The 15,254-nt window shown below is 39.9% G+C and overlaps 1 protein-coding gene across 3 annotated transcripts; it reads left to right on the top strand.

The window, feature by feature from the left end:
* The first annotated feature begins 2,851 nt into the window (after positions 1-2,851).
* Positions 2,852-14,675, top strand: LOC133921230 (uncharacterized). Of its 3 annotated transcripts, XM_062366026.1 has the most exons (24): positions 2,852-3,506; positions 3,608-3,732; positions 3,805-3,899; positions 3,968-4,198; positions 4,658-4,745; positions 5,172-5,223; positions 6,684-6,749; positions 7,370-7,524; positions 7,616-7,686; positions 7,876-8,067; positions 8,154-8,195; positions 8,979-9,086; positions 9,282-9,371; positions 9,481-9,556; positions 10,329-10,425; positions 10,513-10,582; positions 10,677-10,853; positions 12,030-12,152; positions 13,186-13,269; positions 13,420-13,604; positions 13,692-13,830; positions 13,938-13,997; positions 14,087-14,158; positions 14,228-14,675. In XM_062366026.1, exons 1-24 carry the CDS (start codon positions 3,055-3,057, stop codon positions 14,339-14,341), a joined length of 2,964 nt encoding a protein of 987 aa, XP_062222010.1. In that variant the 5' UTR covers positions 2,852-3,054; the 3' UTR covers positions 14,342-14,675. The 3 variants fall into 3 exon arrangements, with proteins under 3 accessions (XP_062222010.1, XP_062222012.1, XP_062222011.1); XM_062366028.1 differs by lacking the exon at positions 6,684-6,749; XM_062366027.1 differs by lacking the exon at positions 8,154-8,195.
* Positions 14,676-15,254: the final 579 nt, after the last annotated feature.

Raw genomic sequence — 15,254 nt, 5'->3', positions numbered from 1 at the left:
TTTGGAGACGTCAGATTGAACTGCAATCTGACAACTCCAAAAGCGTGAGGGTGGAAAGTCAAGAGGATGTACGCTTAGAAATTAGTATTTTATTACAGTGTCAGATGAACTCTTATTTGTGTCCGAACGGGACAAAGTCCATATTTCCAATGTAAGTTACTACGACGTCAGAGTCAGGTGTTATTTTTATCTGAATAGGACTCTAAAGTCACATTATATATTTAGTATATTTAGATATAACAATTATGGCTATAGTCCATAACCATCAACGGTGTTGGTATTTTTCTTTTTCACCGATTAATATGGTAATTTCTAGACCTTAAGAGCAAAGAATGTAACTCCTTTTAACTTTGTTATACTAAGTTAGTAGATAGAAGATTGGCCAACAAAAAAGCATCCTCCTTCACTCTAAGGCTTAGAAATTATCACATGAATCAAAAACAAAATATCCATATATACATAATTACAAATTACCTACCACTGCTATTATGAAAAAACCCCTAAAATACCCATATGTTTGTTTCTCTATTACCCACCACTGTCATTAAAAAAAATAAACCTAAAATACCCCTATACCAGATTCTCTATTTACCCACCACTGCCATTATAAAAAAAATACTGGTCAACAAAAGAATCATTCTCTTTCGCTCTCAAGCCCTAAAAATTATCATATTAATTAGAGAAAAAACAAATTATCTACATACATATTTATAAATTACCAACCACTGAACCCAGAATACTCCTATGTTATCTTCTCTACTACCCATCATTGCCATTACGAAAAAAATAAATCCAGAATTATATAGTCAAAGAAAAAAAATACACCATTATAACGAAACCAGAATAGCAGATTGCTTCTGTTACCTAGCAAGGCAAATCAAATCAAAAGAAATAAGAGATATGCATATTTAAACAGAATAAGAGATAGAAGAGACGAGATAACAAACATACGTATATACTACTACCACAATTCATCATAGGAGAAAACGAGACTGATGGTGAAGCGAGGACAGGGGCTGGATGGTGAGGAAGAATCATTGCGGGGGAAAACGGTGAGACCGGAAGCCAAGTGACAAAACATATCGGTGGAAGGGAGAGAAACGCAAAGATGTGAGAGACAATTCGTTGTGGGAGAAAACAGTGATATCAGGGGAAAAGCAAGGGCGGGCCAAGGGTGAGGAAGAAGTATCGCCGGAGAAAATGGCGTGGCGAAGCAACAGAATAGATCAGAGAACTGAATGCGACAGTGTCGGAGGGTGAGGAAGATGCTGGATCAGTTGCGAAGTGACAAAATGGATCGGTGAAGGGGAATAACGCAAGGAGACTCGAAGGGGCTACAAGGCGAGGAAGATGTCATCGTTCTAGCCAATACATCGTTTGGCGATTGGAGGTGGTGCCAGTGCTCGGTCTACTTCGCATGGAGATGGCATGGTCTAAAGACATGACACCGGTGTGAGTGGTAGATATGGCAACAATCAGGTGGTGGAGCGATCACGATAGCAATGGTGCAACCATAAGAGAGAAACAAGAAGAATAACACAGCAAGGAAGAATAACACAGAAGAAGATGCATCGGTTGTTTTTTTATTAGCTATATAGTGATCTACCAATGGCCGGTTTGGAATCTAAGAGTGAAGCCACAAAACGTTGATATGTGAAAATGAGCAGCAATGCGATACAAATGAGGATAACGAACAACAATAATGCCGTGTCTATGGCTTCACTTCACTGAACAAAGAAGAACCGTACAAAATCTAGCAACATCACTGAATAATAGTACAATCTTAGATCGAGATAATAGTCTTCACACTGGTTTGTTTGGTCCCATGTCATAAGAAATTGCCAGTAAGAAAAACCAAAACAGGAAGGTGGAAACTGATAATAGTGCTTTATCTTCATAAATCATAATTATGTCAAACTCTAGCCCATGTAATTGCGCGCTGAGATATGCACTGAGCACAGTATATGAAGCTGAGCTGTCTTGTCAGTTTGAATTAATCGAGCATGGAAGCAGTGCAAACAAATAATTTCAGTGACCCACGTCTGCACTTGCTGAAAGCGGCAATTTTAGGCAGCACCAGCACGTTTCTCCTTCCTAAAAAAATCAGAACCATCACACCCGTCTCAGTTAATTGCAGAGGCGAGTACACAACTTTTTGGTTGGCTGTTGCCTGGTGAATCTAGAAAGGGAAATGATGCGGCAAAAAGCCGAGGCCTAACGTGGACTGAGAGTACCACTGGACCCTGTGGGAGACCACTCGCCAAGACAGCTCACTTCTTCCGTTCTTTCTCCCTTTATCGACCAAACTCGATGGCTCGTGTGTTACCACTGCACTCTTGGTATCGATTCCCATGCTAGTTCTTTGCCGGCTCGTGACTCGTGAGATCAGTTATATCGGTATCCCATCCACAATGAGATTCTTCTTCTTCTTTTTTCTCTCTCTCTCTCGAGATGTCCTTATACAGAGTTAGCTGGGCCTCGCCATACAGGCATTTGATAGCAACGATGGTTAATGTCTCCAGCCTGTGCCGGCCGTGGTCACGTGGTGTCGAGGGAGAGAGATTCTCTGATGTGATTACATGCGCGACATCACACAGAGAGCTCGCTGAGAACTGGTTCATATGTTAATGACAACGTCACCCCGTTGTGTCGAGATTCCAATGAAGGGAAAGGACACTGGTCGTGGCCTCATGGGCCGGAGAACGACAGTCCCTGGGTTGGGCTGGGGGCAAAAACACGTTCTCGTAGTCGGACGGTTCTCGTAGACAAAGGGCCTGTCGATTTTTTGATGGGCTCCAAATCCGGCCCAACCCATAGCAGGAGCGGCAAGGCTTGAGAAACGGATTAGCCCAGGCGGGTGCCGTGGCGTGCGTCTCCGTCTCCGTCGCAGGCTCGCAGCCGTGCGCCACCGTCTCCGCCACCCTCACCACCCAGGTCGGGTCCCATTCCAATCCTCGGCGCAACCATCTACTGACGTCGTGAACCCCACATGCCCAACGCCACGAACTAGCCGGCGGATTCCCCGCCATTTGGTCGTCCCCAAGCGCGCCCGAGATGTACCACGCGATGCGGCTGCGCTGCCTCCTCCTGCACCCGCCGCTCTGGTGCAATTCCAGCTCCCTTGGCATCTCCGCGAGCGGCGCTGGCGGCGGGTGCTTCGTCAGGAGGTTCAGCGCGGTCGGGGCGCCGCGGCCGCACGGCCCTGCCCGGCGGCTGTGCCGGTTCTACGGCTCCAAAGGCGGCGTCGGCAGCGCGGAGGCGAGGGGCGTCGCGGCGGCCTCTTCGGCGGCCGGGAGCAGCGGGAGGTGCATCGAGCAGGAGCACGCGCGGCTCGGGGAGAGGGACCAGCAGGAGTGGCTGAGCGGCGAGCGGTTCCTCACCGGCTGCAAGAGGCGGGAGTCGCCGTTTCTCACCAAGCGAGAGAGGTTCCGGAACGAGTTCCTGCGCCGCCTGGTTCCGTGGCAGAAGGGGACCCTATCGTGGCAGAATTTTCCCTACTACGTCAAGTGAGACGCGCACACCATCTGTTCGACGTTTTGTTTCAACGAAGCTAACACTGATGAGCTAACGACTAGAGAATGTGTGTTTCTTCCTTTTGTATTGCAAGTGAGAACGCGAGGTGCCTGCTGAGTGAGTGTGTGGCGTCCCACCTGCGGCACAAGGGCGTCACTTCAGAGTATGGCTCCCGGCTGCCATCCTCTGGAGGGAGGATATTGCTCCAGAGCTCGCCAGGTATTAAGCAGCAATGATGCAGATACTTAATGTTGTTGTAAATGCTTAGGTTGTGAGATTTGTTTAATGCAGGAACTGAGCTTTACAGGGAGAGATTGGTTAGAGCTCTCGCATATGAGCTGCGAGTGCCGCTACTTGTCCTGGACAGCAGTGTTCTTGCACTATATGTAAGGTTCTGCATCTTTACAAAGTATAAAAGCAGTGTTGCAAACCTTATATCTCACCTGGTTTGTAGGATTACGGGGAAGATTACTCAGAAAGCGAGGAGGACGACGAGCATGCTGAGTCTGAGGATGAAGGCTCAGAGTCTGAAATGGGAAATGATGGTGACGAAGATTGGACAAGCAACAATGAAAAGTCTAGTGAAAGTGACGACGAGGATGCTATCAAATCTGTGGAAGACTTGAAGAAGTCGGCGGATGACCTAAAAAAGTTGGTTCCTTGTAATATTGAGGAATTCGCCGAGGTGATCTATTCTATTAGTCTCCCCAAGTGTACCAATAATGACTTTTCATATTTCTCCTCAATACAGAAATCATATATTTGGCCCTATGTTTCCGAAAAGGTTTCCCATCTTTTGTACAGAAAAAAAATCATCTTGTGTCATTCTTATACCATTGTAATAAGAAGGGAACATCAAACATTAAACTATATCATGAAAAGTGAGTTTAGATAAAAGTAAATTTCAATCTGATGAAAACAAAACTGTTGCACTACAGAATGTTTAAAAGAACTTCTGTTCTTGTTAATGTTATTGCATGAACTTTTAATCAGGCAAGTCATTTGTGCTGCTTTTATTTTTCTTTCCTTACTGGAGACAAACACAAGGATAACCAACATTTTCTACTATCTGCCCTCACTAATGACATTTCTTCTTTCATAAGTTCCTGGCTTATAATTCTCCTTTGTTTGCTTGTTATTCTAGAGAATTGTTGGTGGTGAAGAAAGTACAGCATCAGAATCTTCTGAAACTCCTGAGTCATTAGAGGAAGAGAAAAGGCCTTTCCAAAGGGGTAATTTGATATTCAATTTCATCATGATTTTTTTGGTCTTCGGACTTTACTTAAGGTGAACTGAAGTATGTCTTGACCCCCATTGTCATCGAAGAATAAGCTGCTGTTGATTGAAGTTAAACCCATGACTGCCTGAGCATATTGTAGGCTTAATCCCTCTTTATTGTCACTACTTTGCACATAGCTGCACGCCTGCACCAACTCCAAAGTCAAATCAGCTTCATCTAAGGGAGGGATTGAGAAAATATTTCATAGTGGAAAATGAATAAAAGCATAATGTTCGATGTTTTGGTTGAGGTGCTGACGGATGAACTCGCTGGACATGTATCTCAGGGCATAAAATACTTCAAAATCGTATATAACTTTAAGTGTTTGGATGTTGGAGCTTTAATCTGATTTTTCTAATGTTGCAATACTGCTTTTCAGGCGATAGGGTCAAGTTTGTTGGGGCCTCCGCAGTTGTTGAAGCAGATCAGAGGTTATTGTTGGATTTTGACTCTCTTTCTATTTATTTTCCTGTGTCATGATAAACTTCCATGTTCGTTTTAAATGTGCACTAGTAACTGTGCACGAGCAATGCACATTTTTAATTAAATGGTGGTGATTAGGGGTTAGATTAGTGGTGTTAGAGTTATCAATTAGGTGTGGTGATGGTGATTAGGGGCAATATTAGAAGCATTAATGTTTATATTGTTGGAGGAAGGCGGAACACAGAATCAACAGGAGCCATTGTATGCAGTTGAATAGATGGATAGGACTGACCTGTGTAAACTAAGGCGGTTGGATGTAGAAAACAAAGCAACTGATGCTTTTGATATCAGTATAGATGGTGACCTGATTTACCTTGCCTGGCTGGCACCATGACTTGGGTCTTGACCCATTTGTCTTTGTTCTGTCACTCGAATCTTAAATAGTGTAGCAAGATGATGCTTCCTTGTTTAGATAAGTGGTTTAATCACAGTTAGGTGCTTATCAAATTATGTATTACATTATCAAGTTATGTATTGCATGATGTTTGCAGCTATGCTGTGTTCTATGTTCAAACCCCAGGTAGGTCCTCAAAAGTTTCAACCTTGAAACGCCTGGTTGACATGGTTGAGCCTGAAGCCTGAAAATATTTATCTTTATTTCTTTTACAAATAAAAATCAAGATTTATTAATTTTTAGATGTCAACACAAAGATATATGAACCATGATTTGATCTTCATACCTAGCTGGGCCGGGCCTAAAATTGACTGGTGCAAAACTCTGGCCTGAGCCCAGAAAAATCTGGCCTCTGAACTCTAGCTGTGCATAGCGCGTGCACGTGCCTATTCATGTTTTTTAAGAAATTCATCAAGTAAAGCTAGAATTTGTTGATCAAGGTATGCTAGCAACATTAGAAATTCAGCGTACTTTGATAGAACAAATTAAAGTGGCTCAGAATGAGGATAAGGAAATCCAGAAGATGCTAAAAGAAGAAACTTCATATTTTACTAAGGATGAACAAGGGCGTATTAGATTAAGGGTTGCTTGAGGAGTCAAATGGAAAGGGATGACACATTGGAAAGGATGATTACCCTTGAAGGTATGGCAGGGTTCAGATTTGAACCTAGAAGATGGCCTATAGGAGTCATATTAGATAGTTTCAAGATCATGGCATTGGCGTGTGCCTCCTATCTTCATGTGTGGTGCAGACAAGCACATGATGGTTGGTTTGGGTTTGGTCTTGTGGGTGTGGTTAGTTTGGCTTTGGTATAAGCACGTGAGCATGTACACATATGTGCTGGCATTCATGCATAGTGGTATATTTTTCTCCACCGTATTGGTCAAGTTAGGAAATACACCTATTTCCTGGTTTCATGAGTGCTTTAGATCACAATAAACTTACTGTACTTCATGTTAGAAGTTCAGTTTCTTCACATTAACACTGATATCTACTGTGTATATCATACACAGGATCATTTTGGGGAAAATACCTACTCAAGATGGCTCAAGAAATGCCTATACTTTTATTAGTGGCAGGTGGGTGGGTATATCATTCTAACATGGAACAGGACAAAATGGTTTTGTAGCACACCCTATCTTTTGCTACTACCAGTTCTGGCCTCCCATTTATATAGTATTTTCTCCCATGCCAAGGAACAAACTCTATTGTGACCTTCCCTTGGAGTTTCAGCTATCTGTTATCAGTAGAAGTGTCGATGTAAGCTGAAGCATGCATTATTAGCAACATGTGAGAACATATCATGGTATTGAATATTGCACAACAGTTTTGTCAGTAACATACTGAATATCTCATTAACTCACCTTCCACTTTGACAATATGATAGTTTAAGAAGGTAGTTTCTCTCACATGAGTGATTAATGCAACTTTGTATTCTGAGTTGGAGTATTTTGGAATTTGGCAAATCTGTCCAGGTGAAATGTGTTGGCAAATAGCTGATTTGTGGTTGCTTAAACAATTGGTTCTCCATCTGTCTTTATGGTCCTCTTTTTATGAGGGGGGATTCTTTGCTGTTGGCATTTCTACCATGCATGCTGAAACCTACACAAATAGATGCCACATTTGCGCTTATCATTCTGTCTGAACAATTATTCTTATAGATTATGAAGAGGAACATTTCTAACTCTAATTATCTCAGGACTTTATCAAATGGACAGCGTGGGGAGGTATACGAGATCAATGGTGATCAAATTGCTGTCATATTTGACCCTCCAACAGAGAAATCACATGATGATGATAAAGATGTAACTAGCAAGGAGGAAAATGCAAAACCAACTAGTTACTGGGTTGATTGTATGCCTCTTTTCTGTATCACCGACAGTCATTTGATCTCTTTGATTTGTGATTTAGCACCTTGACTTCATCTGATTTCCTTGTGCCTTAGCTCAGGATATTGCGCATGATCATGATACTGAATCGGAAGATTGGCATATCGCACTTGATGCACTTTGTGAGGTCATTTCTCAAAAGATATCTTGACATATATGGTTTACATAAGTTTTCAAAATATGCTGCTTTTCATATGTGTATGAAAACCACTCCTTAGTAATGGTTTTAATTCCCCAATATTGTCATTGTGTTGTTGTTCTCATTCAATAAATTTATCTCTCTATTGACTTGCTTATGATATTTTTTTGGGGGTAGGTTCTCCCATCTTTAGAGCCAATAATTGTCTACTTTCCAGACAGTTCCCAATGGTTATCTAGAGCGGTTTCAAAATCAGATCGCAGAGAGTTTGTGCAAAGGGTTGAGGAAATGTTTGACCGACTTACCGGACCAGTAGTATTGATATGTGGGCACAACATAATGGCAGCAGCACCCAAGGATAAGGAAGCTGTAAGCTTTATTAACTCTTGAGCCTGCTTAATTTCAACTTATGAAGCAATTTTGTTAGTTCTTATATGTGTTGTGGACATGTACAGCCCACGCTGATGTTCCACAATCTCTCTCGCCTGTCTTCACTGGTAATTGTTTTATATTGTTCTAATGAACATATATTGTCTGGCACTTCTTTGCTGTAATCATGAGATAACTTCTTTCATTCATCTATAATGCAAATCTGAATATTGTTTCTTCAGTACTTGCATACATGGCCTTTCTTGACTTTTTTTTTATAAAAAATGTAAAAACATGTTTGATTGGATTCTATTGTTTCTTGCATCAAGGATCTTGGTTGATTATTTCCATTCTTTTGGTAACTAATGCATGAGCTTTGCATCATTGAGTCACTGTTGTTTCCTACTCCTAGATACAGCTTAAACGCTGCTTCTCATTTCCTGGATAAGGGATCAGTTAAACTAAACTTTTTTTGTGCATTACAACTGGTTCATAAAACACTGATAGTTGCTTTACATTGTGTAGCATGACTATCTAGCAAGCTCTTAGGTCAACTTATTATTATCATCACCTTATTTGCACATGATGACTGGTGATATATATTTGGTATTCCTTAAGAGTAGTGAGTAGAGAATGTGGGTCATTAAATGAACTTGGTTTATGCCTGGGTGTAGACCTGCTTGTTTTGGCACAAATTGAAATTGTGGTACCGAAAAGGAATTACTTATTAGTTCCTTATAAAATGTTGTTTGCATAAATGATGAAGAAGCTGTATGATTAGCCTTGTTTTACCTTTCCTTTTGTACTATTTGAAATAACTACTTTTGTTCTAACATTGTCTATGAAAGTTTGTCTTTTCAATTCTCATATTTTACAATTAGTACCTACTCATTTGAAATGTTTCTATGCAGCCATCATCACTGAAGCGGCTGGTAGGGGGCATAAAGGGACAAAAATACTCGAGGTCCAGTGACATAGCAAAGCTCTTCACCAATAGTCTCATTGTTCCTCTTCCAGAGGTTAGCTTCTTTTGTCCATCTGATTTGCAAAGCTACACCAGAAAATGAACTATTGAATGTGCCCTCCATCAACAATGTTGCCTGTAGTTATCAAATCATTTAGTCACAGTGCCTAGTTCACATTTCAAGTACAAGTTCCCTGTAGCTGGAGGGCCTAAAGCCCCTGACCTTTTTCTTTATTTATTTTACTTACAGGAAGATGAGCAACTACGAGTTTTCAATAACCAGATCGAAGAGGATAGAAAAATTATTATTTCAAGGCATAACCTTGTTAAATTGCACAAGGTTTGGATGCAGATCTTGCGCTTTCCATTCATCTGCCTGCATTGCCATGCGGGTTTCCACTTCTCTTACGTAGTTCCTGACTCCTGTAAACCATGATTGATTAATGCAGGTGCTTGAAGAGCATGATCTATCTTGCGTGGAGCTTTTGCATGTGAAGTCTGATGGTGTTGTTTTAACAACACAAAGTATGTCTACTCAATATTTTCAGTTCATGCTTGTGCTGGAATTTCATGAATATGATATCAGTTGATTATTTATTACCGGCTTGTCCTGTTCTGGTGCATTGCGTGAAAATTTTGGAAGGAAAAATCATTTCTTCGAGAAGTTCATTGGAATTTCTCACCAACTATTTAATAATATCCTAGTTTCCTTTTTGGGTTGAGTGACTCTTCACGGGAGCCACTACTATTGGCTAACTTGAACTTCCACTCTAACTCTCAACTACTGTAATCAACTGTACCTGCATCCTGGTTTCACCTAGGTGGCAGTGTCTGTTTTGGGGCTGGTTACCTGTCCTAGAATCCTGGTGCCAGATAAATCATGTCGTGGTGAAGCTTTCTTAATGGCAGCATGATATTTCGACATGTAAAAATAATGTAATCGTGAACTGTTCTTGATAATTAATGTAAAAAAGCCCGTTGTTGATAATTAATTGTGAACTGTTCTGTATCCATTAAATGATTAAACTTAATCCTCTTTATCCCCCGGGGAAGAACAGACTGGGATTTTCCAGTAAACACTTTATTTGGCCGGTTGCAGATGGAAAATTATTTAAAATATTCATTATCCTAATGCTATTCTGTGCAAAGTGCACAATTGCACACGTTGAAGTAACAAAGTTGGATCATTATATTTTGCTTTTGTTCTTCCTTTACTTAACGGTCACAGGTTTCCATTGCCAGTCCCAAGGTGGAGCTGATGTGAGTGAGTACTCAGTGAGTTTATTGTTCATTGCAGAAGCAGAGAAGGTCATTGGATGGGCTAGAAGTCATTATCTGTCATCAACAGTTCTTCCTTCTATCAAAGGTGACAGGTTAATCATTCCCCGTGAGAGGTACTTCTACTTGACATTGACAAATGTTTTAGTTGGTCATTTTACTCTGGTTGGTCCCTTACCATTAATGTTTTCATTTATGTGAAGTCTGGATATAGCAATTGAGAGGCTAAAGGAGCAGGGTATTACAACTAAGAAATCCTCTCAAAATTTGAAGGTATTCAGCAGCTTATCTGTTCCACTTTTCTGTTATCTTATCATAGCTTCTTGTCCTATATTCCTATCCAAACTCATAAGCTCCTTAACTTTAGATTTTGGCTAAAGATGAGTATGAACGCAATTTCATTTCCGCTGTTATACCTCCCAATGAAATTGGAGTTAAATTCGAGGATATTGGTGCACTCGAGGACGTCAAGAGGACATTGGATGAACTTGTTACTCTTCCTATGAGGAGGCCTGAGCTTTTTTCACACGGGAACTTATTAAGGGTATGACTTGCTGTTCTGCTTGACATATCATTACTGCATCACCTTTTCTGCTAGAAATATCATGGAATCTTGAATATTGCATTTAGGTTATTGCTTTGTTTTAAACAGAAGTCCGTTTTATATTAGCATGAACTCAGAAGGCAAGGTGGGAAGGAGTTAGTTATTGCAAAAAACAAATATAATTTTTTTGCCTTGATTTTTCATATTGAAATACCTCTAAGATATTGCTTCAGCATTGTCTTTGAAGCTTCCAAAAGCTTGTTTCGTACCTGAGTTTAATGTTATGATGTGGTATTAGTGATCACATGAAGTAGATGCTACACAAGGTGTTCCAATGTATTTGTGGTTGCTATGATAGAAAAAGATGTGATAGCAATAACTGTCTGTATCTTTTGGAATGATCCTATTCCCATTCACTTTGCACTTTCGCAGCATCTATTTTGCACTCTAGTGAACTAACACCAATATTGCTAACAAATGTAAACAAAATGTGGTTGCATACATTATGTCCTCATAGCCTTTTGCTATCTGATCTTGATCCGCTTTTGGACATCAAACTATTCTTTATCTGTAAAAAATTAATAGCTGGGCTCTTGTGTAGCAGTAAATTGTTATCAATTTATCATAGATGACTGCATATTTATTCACTAATTGTATCTAGAGCTAGTTTTTATGATAGTTGCTATTCACATAATAGTTAGCTAGTTTTCCTTTTGTTTTTTGCTTTGTTGGGTGTTTTGTGCTTGGGTTTCCCCCCCTCTTCTCTAAATATAATGACATGCAGTCCTCCTGCACGTGTGAGGGAACAAAAGTGCAATTGATGATTAAAACATAGGAAATTTCGTATGCATGCAGAAATAAATTTCAGCTTTCAAGTTATTAACATAGGTTTGTTCTTAGATAAATTATTAAGATAAACCAAATGCAGAAATTCCACAATTGAAATACATGCTTGCAGATAAACCAGACGAGGAGATTCTGCAAGTGAAATAACCACTTACAGGGTTCTTAGACAGATTGTTGCTTGAGTTTTGTTCTCTTAATATTTCAGTTCTGGATGTTCTATCAATTGGTCTACCTCGTCATAGTCATCTTATCAGAAGTTTATGTATATTTGAAGTGGTCTAAATGCTTTACTGGATTTCTAACAAGTACATGTTGTGTGGACCTTTTCAGCCCTGTAAAGGTGTGTTGCTTTTTGGCCCTCCTGGAACAGGAAAAACACTCTTGGCAAAAGCCCTTGCAACAGAAGCTGGAGCAAATTTTATCAGCATAACTGGTTCTACACTTACATCAAAGGTAATTTCATTTACTTGTCTCCAGTTATGGATATTTTCATAATATTTGTCACCTGGGATATTATTTCTTGCAGTAAAGTTCTAAAAGGCAGTATAATCCATGTTACTGGATGAGCTGTGAACACCTGAAAATGATGTTTGAATAGAACAACATCCAATCTTGGTAGTTTTCTTCTATGTAGGCATATGTTTTGGGTTTGGCCATTGACTTAACTTCATGAAAGCTACCAATGTGGGCTCATCACATACATGAAATTTCTTTTGCGAAAAACTGGATTATAACAATTTTATATTATTTTTTTACAGCAAAAACAATTCTGTTATTAACATAGGCTTTGCCTGATTGGGGCATTAGACATTCCTGTATGGGATGATGCAGGGCGAGAGCACATCCCTGTGTTTGATTGAATTTGCGGCGTGATTAAAATATTATGCAGGATAATTGGATTCAATTTATGACTATTAGGATGTTCCTCTTATGCGCCGTATTTCAAGGTTTTTCTTTCATGCTGCATCGGGTTGGTGCAGGCTTGCCTAATCACGCATCGTAGTGATGACTAGTGATAATTAGTGGCTAATAATGTGATTTAATTGGTGACAATTAGCTAAAATTGGTGGTGATTTGTGTCAATTAGTGATGACTGGTGATAACTAGTGATGATCTATATGGTCATTACTATACTGTAACAGTGACTACTGACTACAGGTAATAGCTGGCAACTATTGATAATTTTAAACATATAATTTTAGTTTTTTTGGAGTCAAATTCTATACAGTTATGACATCTAATTCAACACGGCAAACACCATTTTGTCCAATTTGATACAATTATGACATATATAATTCAAGCAGCCAAGACCATTTGTAGTAATCCTGCATCAACATTATACTAAACAAATTATTATACACTTTTTGTACAAGCAACCAAAGAACGTGCATGATCCTAAACAAATGGATCATCCACCTGCACTATCCCATGCATATATGCAAGCTCATTTTCCAATCAAGCAGTGCCTTAATTTTTATTTAAACAGTGGTTTGGAGACGCTGAGAAGCTCACGAAGGCCCTTTTCTCCTTTGCCAGTCGACTAGCCCCGGTTATCATATTTGTGGACGAGGTATGTTCACAGAAATGAAAGAAGAAAAAAGAAGTGCTTATGTACTCTTGAAACATTTATTGTCGTTATTTTGGTTGAAATTGGATACGATTCAACATACAATGGTTTAGCAAGGCGGCCTGGTCTGATGCAATTTGGTTGATACTACAGGTTGACAGCTTACTTGGTGCAAGAGGAGGTGCATTTGAGCATGAAGCAACAAGAAGGATGCGAAATGAATTTATGGCAGCTTGGGATGGTCTCAGATCCAAAGAGAGCCAACGGATCCTCATTCTTGGTGCGACAAATCGTCCATTTGATCTGGATGATGCTGTGATACGGCGTTTACCTAGACGGTAATATCTAAATCCATGTTCTTGCTTCCTAGATAAATGTAAGCAATGCTCGTCTAGCAAGATATTCTTTGGTTCCATGGTCTACAGGATACATGTTGACCTTCCAGACGCACAGAACCGAATGAAAATCCTCAAGATTTTACTTGCTAAAGAAAAACTAGAATCTGATTTTAAATTTGATGAACTTGCAAATGCCACAGAAGGTTATTCAGGGAGCGACCTAAAGGTATCAAACTCGAGCAATCATTATATTCTTGTTTCCTGCCGTTCAGAACAATGGAACTGTCCTCCTCTTTTTTGTGTCTATGTGTAAACCATTCATTGTTTCTGCAGAACCTATGCGTAGCTGCAGCATATAGGCCCGTTCATGAACTTTTAGAGGAAGAAAAGAAGGTACCTGTACTCTTTTAACTGTTCACATGCGCGAAACTTTCTATCATCAAGATTATGTTGCTTCCTGACATGATTCCCATCTTTTCTAGGGAGGTGTGAGTAACGAAAGCAGTTATTTGAGACCCCTTAAATTGGATGATTTTATCCAAGCGAAAGCTAAGGTATTGTAACCCTGATTTCCCTTCACTGACTAATCTCGTGTTTTAACATTGGTTATTTTCACGATACAGGTGAGCCCATCTGTTTCCTATGACGCAACAAGTATGAATGAATTAAGAAAATGGAATGAACAGTATGGGGAAGGTGGCAGCAGGACGAAATCACCATTTGGGTTTGGCAACTGACATTGTAGCAGAGATTTTTCCGACCCTGTATTACCTGTAACATCAATAGGCTGTCTATTTTAGCATAGGAAATCAGTTTTCCTTTTCTTTACCTAGAGCCTATTTATATAACCTTGCAATCACCCTGCACAAACAACAAAATATCTAATTAAACGTCATTTTTCCCTACTATATGCCGGTGGATATTACGGTGTATAATCAGAAGAAATCAGATTATACACTAGAAAATGATGTAACTGAGCTACAAATTTCTTCGGATAAGTATTAGTCTTGACAAGATGTAAATTGCTCCAGAATTTTCAGTTAATGTTTCCAACTCAATAGAACAACTTCAGTCCATTGCTAGCTTATAGCCAGTGGACGACTCGAAGCACACCTTTTTTTTTTTTTTAAACAGAATGTTTGAAGTACTTGTGTAGATATTTTTTTTATTGTAGTTTTGGCTCTTACTGCAAGGTGTGATTATAACAAGCAGCTGACATTGGACTGAACTATCATCTGATTCATCCATGATAGAGAATCATGATCTCCAAAAACTTGATCAACGCATCACGTCCACGCAAAGCGAGTAGTTGGAACAAATGAACGTGGAGTCTGCGAATCGCATCGTCTCGAGCGAGGACTCGCCACCACATGCGTCAGATTTCCAAAATTTATAGGCATATCAAACTGGAGTATCACCATTCACGGGTGCTGAATCGGACAGCTTGAGAATCTAATGCTCTTCGTGCAGCAGCTAAGCCATTTTGGGCAAATTGCATATTTGCCACTACTCTGGCTTTAAACTGCAAATTTGCAATTATAAAAAGGGACTTGCTAGCCAATTGTTGATGGTTTTTAATGTCTCAAATCTATCGAATTCTTGACTCTTCGATCTGGATCGGATGTCAGATCATATAAAATAAACCATAAC

The sequence above is a fragment of the Phragmites australis genome, chromosome 6, assembly GCF_958298935.1.
Source record: "Phragmites australis chromosome 6, lpPhrAust1.1, whole genome shotgun sequence".
In the NCBI taxonomy this organism is placed as follows: Eukaryota; Viridiplantae; Streptophyta; class Magnoliopsida; order Poales; family Poaceae; genus Phragmites; species Phragmites australis.
Note: the sequence above shows the minus strand (reverse complement) of the source record. Positions and strands in the feature narration are given on the sequence as shown.